The sequence below is a fragment of the Corylus avellana genome, chromosome ca1 (assembly GCF_901000735.1).
Source record: "Corylus avellana chromosome ca1, CavTom2PMs-1.0".
Classification (NCBI taxonomy): domain Eukaryota; kingdom Viridiplantae; phylum Streptophyta; class Magnoliopsida; order Fagales; family Betulaceae; genus Corylus; species Corylus avellana.
The window spans coordinates 30651518-30662726 of NC_081541.1; the positions used below are offsets into that span (position 1 = coordinate 30651518).

Consider the following 11209-nt stretch of genomic DNA (forward strand, 5'->3'; position numbering starts at 1 on the left):
GGGGAAAGGAAAAAATTGCTCAAAGAGCTAGGGGCATCAGGTAAATAGGCTAGCTCGCTAAGAGAAAGAGGACGATGGGAGGAGAGAAGGGAGGCAGAAGAGGGAGATGGGAGGAGGGCCGAAGAGGGGAGGAGAAGGGAATCATTCATCTCATCTAAGCGTCTAAAATAAATGCTGAAACATGGCGATGATAGCTTCGTCATTAAATTTCCTCATTAAATGCTTAGATGAGATGATCGACTGAGATTTATGAATTTAAGAATCTCAAATTTAAAGGGAATTCTAGGGGATCTCAATCTCATAGTTTCTCTCTTAATATATATATATATATATATATATATATATATATATATATATATAGGGCTATCAATTTTTAACACGAACTTGACACAAAATTAAGATGTTAAAAGTTTTGTATAATTGGGTGTCGGTCAAGTTGAATTAAGCAGTTTAATATACAAGTCAATCCTGGGTCAACCTATTCAACCCATGGGTGACTCATATACTAAATCATTTTTTTTCTTTTAACATTTTTTTTAAAAGAAAAAAAATCACTAAACCTAAAAGTAAAGTAATCCGGTTATTCATTTATTTGAGTTAGTTACTTAGTTTCCAAATTACGAATCGTTTTGGGTCAGCCCAACATGAGCTCTTAATCGAATGAGTAACACCCACTTATTTAAATGAGCTGTATTAAAATTGAAAATTTTAACCCATTTAACCAAATAAATCATGTCATGATTGATCATTAACGGGTTGACAGGTCCGTTGACCCAACACACCAACCCTAAATTCCTCGTCCGTTTAGAAAAAGTCACTTCGTGGTTTATAATAATGCTTTACAAAATCTTGGAAGGAGAAAATGTTTTTGCTTCCCAATCACAGTAAACCTCATTTCAAATAACCACAGAAATGAACATAAAACCCAATATCAAAAGCCCAAATAATTTTATGCCCATCGTTATTCCTTACTCAATTGAGCCTGGGCCTCCACTTCCTGGGTCACCTCAAACTCTTTGATTAATTCAGGATCAACATTCTCCTCAGGCTCCCACGTGGCTTCCTCCATATCCGTCCATTTCACCAAGTACTCTCTGCCCCCATCGTCACCAACTCTTTTCCCCACCACTCCCTCTGCCACAGCATATTCCAGCCCAGCCTCATAGTCCCTCACCAGATCCTCCCCTATCAAACCAGCCTTGACCCACTCATTATCTCCACCGTCCTTCCATTTGACCAAATACTCCACATGATCACCCTTCCCTCTCTTCTCCAATATCTCCTGCACCTCCGCGTACTCGAATATTGCCCCCTCCAACATCCTAATCACACTCTCAAGCCCCAATCTCCTTGCAAATTGCACGGGGTTTCCTTTAGGCGTAACCTTCAAGATCTCTTTCGCCAAATCCAACGGCGCACGTCCCTTGTCATCTTCAATCTCCGGGTCCGCACCAAGCTCCAGCAACACCTTAACAACACCCGGCTTAACATACCCAGCCGCCATATGAAGAGCCGTCAAGCCGCCGCTGCTATCGCGATGGTCAAGGTTCGCGCCGGCTTCGGCTAGGAGCTTGACACACGGCTCGGATCCGAGCCCGGCAACAAAAATAAGCGCGGTCCGCCCATCTTGGTCCACGGCGTCCACGTCACGCATTTCCTCCTCGGCGAGCCGCTGGAGAGCCGTCTCGTCGGCTTTCTTGGCTGCGGTCCACCACGGACCCTCGTACTCCGCCACCACATCCTTGGCTATGTAATCCGACAGGAGCCAGGAAGGGGCATGCCCGTCTTTCCACTCGATCAAGTACTCCATGGCGGCCCCACCTCCCACCGCTCTGCTACCGATGATCTTATTGACTTCACCGTACGACTCGTCGTCGGCGTTGTTTCTCGGAAGCGTTTCCTGAGTTTCTTGGAGGTCCTTTTCTTGGTTTTGGATGGCATAGACGGTGAAGATTCGGGTGCCACGGTTTGGTTTGAGGGCGAGTTGTTGCTGTTGGGAGGGAAAAGAAGAAGGGATGGTTATGGTTCTGAGTTTGAGGCTAGAGAGAGATCGATTGACTGAGAGAGCGTCCATTGGTGGCGTTGGTGCGTGATGGTTGGCGGTGATGGTGGGTTAGAGAAGGTGGCTGAGCTGTCAATGGTGGATGCAGTGAAATCTGGGAAGTGGGTTTGGGATAAGGAACCACATCCATAATCCATTATCATATGTTGGTGTTTCTGCGATTGTTTTTTCTGCCTTGTCCAGGCAATTTTGTGGTATTGATTTCTGGCCACAAACATGGAATTGGGCCAATTGGAGGATGAGTATGGGCCCATGAAGGGTTGATTTGTCCTTATTGATGGGAAAGGGCCTTCTGTGTCTGATCAAGAGATAAAAAGTGGGGCCTAAAAAATGGGGCAAAGAGGCTGGAAAAATATTGCTTTTCGAGTTTCATTTATATGGGCTTTAAACCATACACACATTAGTTTGGGCTTTAGACCATACTTGACTAATAAGGCTTTTGCTTAGAACCATATGCAATACAAATGAGATTTGCTCCGAGTTTTCTTAATTCGACACAAATTTTCTGCGAACCATAATTTTTTTTTTTTTTTTTATAAATTATTATTTAAAAATAAAAAATATTTTTTAAGCATATATATTTTATTAATGAATGCTATTAAAAGAGCATCTAACAATATGCTAAAGACACATATTACTTTTAGACATTAGTTTGCAGAAAATTTATATCATTCTTTGTTTAAATAAGTACATTTATTTATAGGAAAAAGCTATACTTTACTGTTTTTTGGAAAGAGGAAAAACTATACTTATCCCCCTTAAACTTGCACCCAAAATTTAAATGTCCTCCTCAAACTTTAAAAAGTTTCCACTAACCCCTCCAAACTACCTAGCTCTTTCACTTACCCCTGTTGTATTATAATTTTTTATTAAATCTAACGAAAAAGTGGTAAAATGTCCATTATACTCCGTGGCATAGCCACATTAGGGCCAGTGGGGGTTGTGGCCCCACAAGCCATTCATTTTTATTTTTATTTTTTTATAATTAAGGAAAATTTTGAAAATGGCATCTACATATTTGTCACTAAAAAACACACACTTGCTTGGTCTTTTGAAAATCAATGTCTTTTTTTTTAATCACTCTAAAGTTTTTTTTATTGAATTATTGGTAACTACATATCTTCTTTTCTCTAGTGAGTAAATAAAGCAAAAATGATATATAATTTTGGTTGCATCACCTATCAAACACTATTTGCCATTTAAAGAATATTATAAGATTCATATAAAATTAGCTTGTAGAAAATTTCAAAAGATATATGTTTAGAAAAAAAAAAAAAAAAAGGAAGTGTTCATAAATCAAAGCAAAAAGTAATCACTTCCGTTGTATATAATTTATTCCATGATTACTTTATATATATATATATATATGTGTGTGTTTTTTACTCTATGATTGTTTATTTATTGTTTATCAACTGGTTGTCTCTTATGTAATCGTTTTTAAACTTGAAAATTTAGGCTCATGAATTACAATGTCAAAATTAAAACTATTTATTCAAAAGAAAAGAAGTTGACATTCCAAAAAGTAATACAATCGCTTTGATTTTCATGACTAAAACTTCAAATCTTAAAGGGTTATTAAAGAATATTATTCTAAAACTCTAATAGTGAAACTTAACCTGTAGGTTGAAAAAAAAACATTCTTTTTTTATTATTATTTTAAATTACTTTTATCATATTTTAATTTGGCCTCTACAACTGTAAATTTTTTGCCTGCCACTGATTACACTCTTATAATTTTATGTTAAAATCATGGAGACTAATATAATTGTTAATTAACAATACCATATATATATATATATATATATATATATATATATATATATACTTTTGATATGATATTAGAGCCATGCAATCATGAATCACCCCACACACATGACACATATTAGGTGACATCCTCTCCATATACCATGCTGTAAACTTGCATGCCCAATATTGCTGTTACTTCATCAAGAATGCATGTCATTGTTTGGTTAAAATAATTTACACGTGAAAATATATTATCTCAGATTTCAGGAAAATGCAAACCTCATTCCTTTTATTTATTTATTTTTATCCATTCTATAAATTTAATTAATTTCTTTTGGCAGGCGTGTGAAGCAAAAGATGATTAGATTACAGCACTCAAGGCTGGCTAGCTACCTGCATGCAAAACACATTAATCCTTTTTCTTTTCTTTTTTATTATTATTTTCTGTCAACAGCAGCCAGCAGGCAAACAGCATAAAGGCTGACCTAGAACTAGAACCCAATCATATATAGTTTCCGCGTATTATTATTATTATTTTAAAAAAAAGCTTTCCATTCTTTTCCCATCATAATTTCCCCATTTATGTCTCCCCCTTTGGGCCCACTTCATCTTGACCCTCCATTTGAGCTGGACCCAACGGAAGAAACGGCGTTCCCCGTTGATCATGAGCCACCCAAGAGTGAAGACCCACGGAAAAGAGGAAGCTTCAAAAGGGTGCCGTGTTTGGGAAGTGAGAAAATTTGGCAAATGAGAATACCGTGTGTCCCGTCAGAAATCACGGCAAATTACTCGATTTTCCAGCACATACTTTGGAAAGCAAATCCTACGCGGTTTCTGTAGAGTTTTGTTCTCAAGCTTGTGACCCCAAATTAGACCCTTTTTGATCGCCACGTGTTATGATCTCAGTCGTTTAGGTAATCATTTCGGTGGACAATGGAGAGAAAAATGAGTTTTCAGAGTAGTCCCACCACACCCCTTTTGGTGCCCCCCACCAAACACGGATTAGGATCTCTCCATTTGAATTTGAAATGGACAGAAGCAATTTTTAAGTCAAGATTAAATTACAAATCTAAATGTTTTATATAATGTTAGAATAATATTAAATATTAGGTCCTAGGCTGATGTGACACTGTCCATTTACTATCATATTTTTTAAAAAAGATTTTTACAATGAGTTATATGATAGACAGAACACATCAACCTAGCAAGATAAGAGTAATAAAAAGGTGTAGTATTTAGGGTGTGATTGGCATAATGATTTTATAGATAAAAAGTGCACCAAATCGTAAAAAATGAATTGTTTAGAATTTTTTTTTTTTTAAGATACAATTTTAAAGGCTAAACTGAGAATTTAAAGATCAAAATATCGATTTTGCCAAACACTTAACTACGTTTTTAAAAATTACGTTTTCAAATCGCACGTTTTAGAACTGTTATTTTTAAATCACACTTTTGAAATCATAAACCCAAACGAACCCTTGCCATTACTCTATTTTGTTATATGTTGATAGAGTAATGCAATAATACTACACTCCTTTTTCACCCTTATTTTAAGGGCTTGATGTGGCAATACCATACCTCTTACGATTTTATACCATACCTTTTTTTTTTTAATAATCACTACTTTAAAAATTGATGGGCATTGCCATGCCAGTTAATTAGGCGAGCGAGTACAATAAGAGTGAGGATAAAGTATAATATTTAGCATTAGTCATGGTTAGATATGTAATTTAATCAACAATATATTTTACTTGAAATTGACATCATAATCCACTAAACACACCATGCCAGATAGGGTACACCCAACCGACACCAAATTTTCAATTGATTGTTTATTTTTCTTTCAAACTCTGGAAGTAAATTAAATTATATATTTTTTTTTATGAAGCACTTTGGCTTCCCTCCTTGTTTCGCACTTTAAATACGTCACGGATTCTGAGAGACTCCTATTCAGTTTCCTCTGCCAATATTAAAGTGTCTCATTCCACAACCCTTCAAAGCCCTGAAGGCTGAAGCCACCTTTCTCTCTGCATCATCATCATCATCATCCCCATTGATACACTTCTCAAAAATGCTGCAAAAACAAGCAGGAGTTTCTGCATGGCTTTTTTCCGCCATTGTTATGATCTTGGGTGTTGTAAATGCTGAGGACCCTTACAGGTTCTTCAACTGGAATGTCACCTATGGCAACATTTATCCCCTTGGTGTTCGTCAACAGGTTTGTTAATTGTTTGATGTAGCAGGTTGCTCTGTTTTTGTTTCTAATCATGTTTTGATCCCCCAAAAAACAAAAATCATTTCATTGTCATCTTTCTGTTTTTGTTGGCTGCTGCAGGGAATTCTCATCAACGGCCAGTTTCCCGGGCCTGAAATATACTCTGTTACCAATGACAATTTAATCATAAATGTTCATAACAGCTTACCAGAACCTTTCCTCTTGTCATGGTGAGAAATCAAATCTCTCTATCTTGATCTTCCATTTCATTTTCCAACCATTTGTCTTTGTTTCTTAACTTCTCTTGCTGCTGCTGCTGAACAATATTTAAGAATACAAAGATTGTTTCTTTTTCTTTTTGTTCTTTTTTCTTTTCTCTTTGTCTTTGTCTTTTATATATACTTCAATTCATTTTACTTTCCTACAAACCAAACAACTTTTTGTACCAAACTTTAGAGATCCTGAATATTTGTCCTACATAACAAGATCAAATGAAAATTCAATCAAGCATTTATTTAAATGGTACGTAAGACAGCTAATAAAGTAAAGTTGTAATGTTTCTTCCACTTATATTATGATAATATGATATGACACCAAAAAGATGGTCCCGGATTTACCTCTAGAGGATTAATTAGTTGATTAATTCTTATCAAACTCTTGTTTAATTCTTGGGGCTAGGGATCAATAGAGGATTAGTTGATTAATAACTCTGTTTAGATTAAAGTTTATAATTTGTATGCTATTTCTAGTTAAATTGGTTGTTGGATCACATCATAAATGTAGATAAAACATTCTTGTTTATTTAAAAGAGTTTGTATTTTAGTAATTATGTACATGTAATAATAATAATTTTAAAAGAAGCAAAGGGCAAAAAATACAGTCCTTTTTGGAAGATTTAGCTGCAATTCAAATTTACAGCTGGCATCACTCATGAGATGCAACCTTAATCAAACATGTAACGTGATTGGCAGTTTGGTAGGCTGCTTTTGTGAACAATACATGTAATGAGCCCACTTGATGCTTGACTGGAATAGTGCTTGCTTTTGACTTTTGTTTTTTTTGTTTTTTTTCAAATGACTTAGAACCCTAATAAACGATCCCGCTCGTAAAAACCGTGTATCGTGAGAACTTTGTATTATTAACTAAACAAATCGATCATTCAAGCCGACCCTCGCGGACCCGGCATTTGTGATTTAATGTAATGGGTTTTGGAATGGAGCTGAAATGGGAAAATGTAACAGGAACGGGCTTCAGCAAAGGAGAAATTCTTACCAAGATGGAGTGTATGGAACCACATGCCCCATTCCTCCAGGCAAAAACTTCACCTACACGCTACAGGTGAAGGATCAAATAGGCAGCTTTTTCTACTTCCCATCTCTTGCATTCCACAAGGCAGCTGGTGGCTTTGGGGCTATAAAAATCCTCAGCAGGCCTAGGATTCCTGTCCCATTCCCTGAACCTGCTGGAGATTACTCTCTTCTCATTGGAGATTGGTACAAGACTAATCACACGGTAAAAGAATTGGCCTCTTTTTTTTTTCTTTTTTTTTTTTTATTTGGTTAATTGGTAAAAGAATATATCCCCTGTATATATTGACATTGTTGTGTTACTAATTCAGAAATTGAAGACCATCTTAGATCGTGGCCATAGGCTTCCCTTCCCCGATGCTATTCTAATCAATGGTCGAGGGGCAAATGCTACATCTTTCACTTTTGAACAAGGTAATTTTTCAAAAATCTTTTACTTTTACAGTTTACTACCGTTTTGATTTCTATAATGAGTGACAATTAATGGGTACGTATTTCTTTACTTCTTATAGGAAAAACCTATAGGCTTAGGATATCAAATGTGGGTCTCCAAAATTCACTCAACTTCAGGATTCAGGGCCACAAGATGAAGCTTGTTGAGGTTGAGGGCACCCACACGATGCAAACCACCTTCTCCGAGCTTGACATCCATGTAGGCCAATCTTATTCGGTGCTTGTCACAACGGACCAGCCGGCTCAAGACTACTTCGTCGCAGTCTCGACCCGTTTCACCAGACGGGTACTCACCACTACTGCCACCCTTCACTATAGCAATTCCAAACGACCCGTTTCCGGCGAAATTCCCGGTGGACCAACCACCCAAATAGCTTGGTCTCTTAATCAGGCTCGTGCAATTAGGTACCTGTGATTTGGTTTTAAATTGCACTTTTGATATGCGAAATCGTTGTGTCCAACACGCTTTAATAGTTAAATGTACCCTTTTTTGTGCATTTCAGGACCAACCTTACTGCAAGTGGACCAAGACCTAACCCACAGGGATCATACCACTATGGTCTAATTAACATTTCCAGGACCATCAAGCTGGAGAGCTCGGCTGCACAAGTTGATGCCAAGCAAAGATATGCAGTCAATAGTGTGTCTTTTGTCCCTGCTGACACTCCCCTGAAGATTGCAGATTACTTCAAGATTGGTGGTGTTTTTCGTGTAGGAAGCATCTCTGATAATCCTACTGGTAAAAAGATGTACCTTGACACTTCAGTTATGGGTGCCGACTATAGAGCCTTTGTTGAGATCGTTTTTCAGAACCATGAGAACATTGTCCAGAGCTGGCACATTGATGGATACTCCTTCTGGGTTGTTGGGTAAGAACATGCATAAGAGAAATAGCTAAAAACGACGCTCAGAGTTTGTTTGGAATTGTAATGAAAAATAGAGTTTTTGTCTTAAAAAAAAATAAAAAATAAAAACATTTTTTAAACTTTTTAACACAATCCCAAACAAGTTCTTAGTGTTTGTGTGTACGCATGCGGGCACAATTCATGTACTAATCTAAATCGGATGTTGTAATGCAGAATGGACGGAGGAGTGTGGACGCCATCCAGTCGAAAGCAATACAATCTAAGAGATGCAGTTTCGCGTTGCACCACACAGGTTAATATATGCGTTATCCACAATTTTTGACACAACCTACAATTTGACACAAAATGATTATATCGGTTTAATTAAATCGATCAGATTAAAGTTGACCTATATAATCGTATATCTATGCCTTAAAGCAAATCCGAGCACGAATTGCCACCTGTGGCCTAGCTGCATTGGAATATTGTGTACTGAAAATGGTAAAAATGTTGGTGGTGGTGCAGGTATATCCAAACTCATGGACTGCAATTTACATGGCACTTGATAATGTGGGGATGTGGAATGTGAGAAGTGAGTTTTGGGCGAGGCAATATCTGGGACAACAATTCTATCTCCGAGTGTATTCACCTGTGGAATCAATAAGGGATGAGTTCCCCATTCCAAAGAATGCACTTCTCTGTGGCAGGGCTGCAGGCAAACAAACAAGACCTCTGTAAACAGAGGTTGAAGAAGAAGATCATAGCGCAAATATTAATTAACCATTACTAGAACACATGTGATTGACTCAACTCGAGTCATATTAATTCTTTACTTTGCAAGTTTTGCTTGGTTTATTATTATTATTATTATTATTCATACTTCTGCAATCAATTTCTTTATTTGATTTCATTTGGGTACTTTAAAATCAACTTTTTTTGAATGAAAACTCATTTTGCTTTGTGGATTGATTATTAAGCCGTGTATAATGTCAGAAGTTTTCTTGTTGTGTCGCTTTACAAATGATGTGACTTTTAGAATCATTATTGAGCTTATGATTAATTATTATTGAATTTAGATCAAATAATAATTTTAAAAGTTATATCATTTTTAAAATAACACAAGAGCCACTTTTAGAATTACATTAATTTGAGTTTTCAATAGAACTCAAATAAGCCATTTTTGGGTTTTATTGAAAACTTAACACCTAGAGGCGGACCCAAGTATAGCCAATTTTTTTTTTTTAGTTCCCCCATTAAAATTTCTAGCTCGGCCCCACCTTACACCCGTGGACAAATTAAAGACAACTGACCTATCCTATAGCCTCTTTATTTATGTCACAAGGATTTTGGGCATTTTCATGTCTCCACTAAACGATTTACAGTTCAATACCAATTACCAAATTTATTATATATATATATATATATAAAGAGAGAGAGAGAGTGAGGGAAAGAAAGAAAGAAAGAAAGAAAAAGAGAGTAGAGGATTAGTTGATTAATAATTTGTGTTAGGTAAGTGTTTTGTAAGCTAAAATCGGTTATATGATCAGTAGATAAAATTAACTCCATTACATTCCTTTATCAAAAAGAAGTTGAATTCTAGTGATTAATTGGTTTTACATCACATGATAAGATAAGACCTCGTGTCTATATATATATATATAGATATAGATATACCTTCCTTTATCTAAAAGACATCAAATTCTAGTTATTATAACTGTCACACGACAACTTGTTACATGTGATAGCATTCAAATACAATGTTTGAATTATAAGATTTTTTTCTTTTTTTTTTTTTAAGCAAAGGAAAATAAAAATTTAGAGACCTATTTGGATGACATTAGTTATATAACGTGATAAGATCTCGTAACATTCGTTTATCTAAAAGATGAGTAATACTATAAGTCTTCTTAGAGTTATCCCAAATGTGATGTACCTTTTAAAGTTACCGTTAAATTTGAGATGTGATTTATTGATTTTTGATCTATTGGTGATTTTAAAAGCCTCATCACATTTAGGATAATTCTAAGAGAACTCTAGGAAGACTTATAACATTACTCCTAAAAGATAGCATAATTTTAATTATTGTAATTGTCACGCAATAATCTGTTACATGAGTAATAATTGAATTATAAAACCATATATTATTTATATTTATTTTCCCCCTTATCTCTATATGTTACCCCCAAAAAAAAAAAAAAAAAGACATGGTGGGCTCGACCTAAAAGAAATATAGGGTGGGCTCAAACAAAAGGGCCCAAAATGGGTCCACTTCCTGGTCAAGCAAGTAATGTGGCTTCATTCTCATAGGTTAAATTTAAAAGGCTGTGAAATGGGCCACTTGAGGCTTGACTGGGACTCTCTTTGGATATTGTGTTACACTTTTACTTGATCATTTCTGATTTGTACACGTTCTTTACCTTGTTACTGAAAATGTTGACATAATTATTGTTTCTTGTAATGGCTTTTGGAATTGTGGGGGGAGCTCTTTTTGATTGATGTCCAAGTAAAAAAATACAATCCTTTAAATTTTTAAGATAAGTGGTGATTTAAAAATAATTTCAGAGCAAGAAGTTATGAGTTC

General features: G+C 35.9%; 2 protein-coding genes across 2 annotated transcripts; one reads left to right on the top strand and one right to left on the bottom strand.

Moving 5' to 3' along the window:
* Positions 1-771: 771 nt before the first annotated feature.
* LOC132188944 (signal recognition particle 43 kDa protein, chloroplastic) lies at positions 772-2498 on the bottom strand. Its single transcript, XM_059603436.1, has one exon. The coding sequence runs from the start codon at positions 2072-2074 to the stop codon at positions 962-964; it is 1113 nt and encodes a 370-aa protein (XP_059459419.1). The 5' UTR covers positions 2075-2498; the 3' UTR covers positions 772-961.
* Positions 2499-5785: 3287 nt separating this feature from the next.
* On the top strand, positions 5786-9538 carry LOC132181900 (L-ascorbate oxidase homolog). Its single transcript, XM_059595128.1, has 8 exons — positions 5786-6026; positions 6144-6253; positions 7265-7535; positions 7642-7744; positions 7843-8188; positions 8287-8652; positions 8863-8941; positions 9154-9538. Exons 1-8 carry the CDS (start codon positions 5880-5882, stop codon positions 9364-9366), a joined length of 1635 nt encoding a protein of 544 aa, XP_059451111.1. The 5' UTR covers positions 5786-5879; the 3' UTR covers positions 9367-9538.
* Positions 9539-11209: the final 1671 nt, after the last annotated feature.

Coding starts and splice junctions, on each gene's coding strand:
- LOC132188944 (XM_059603436.1), bottom strand. CDS start 2,074: ATGGACGCTCTCTCAGTCAATCGATCTCTCTCTAGCCTCAAACTCAGA.
- LOC132181900 (XM_059595128.1), top strand. CDS start 5,880: ATGCTGCAAAAACAAGCAGGAGTTTCTGCATGGCTTTTTTCCGCCATT. Junction 6,027..6,143: donor CCCTTGGTGTTCGTCAACAG/GTTTGTTAATTG, acceptor TGGCTGCTGCAG/GGAATTCTCATCAACGGCCA. Junction 8,942..9,153: donor TTTCGCGTTGCACCACACAG/GTTAATATATGC, acceptor GTGGTGGTGCAG/GTATATCCAAACTCATGGAC.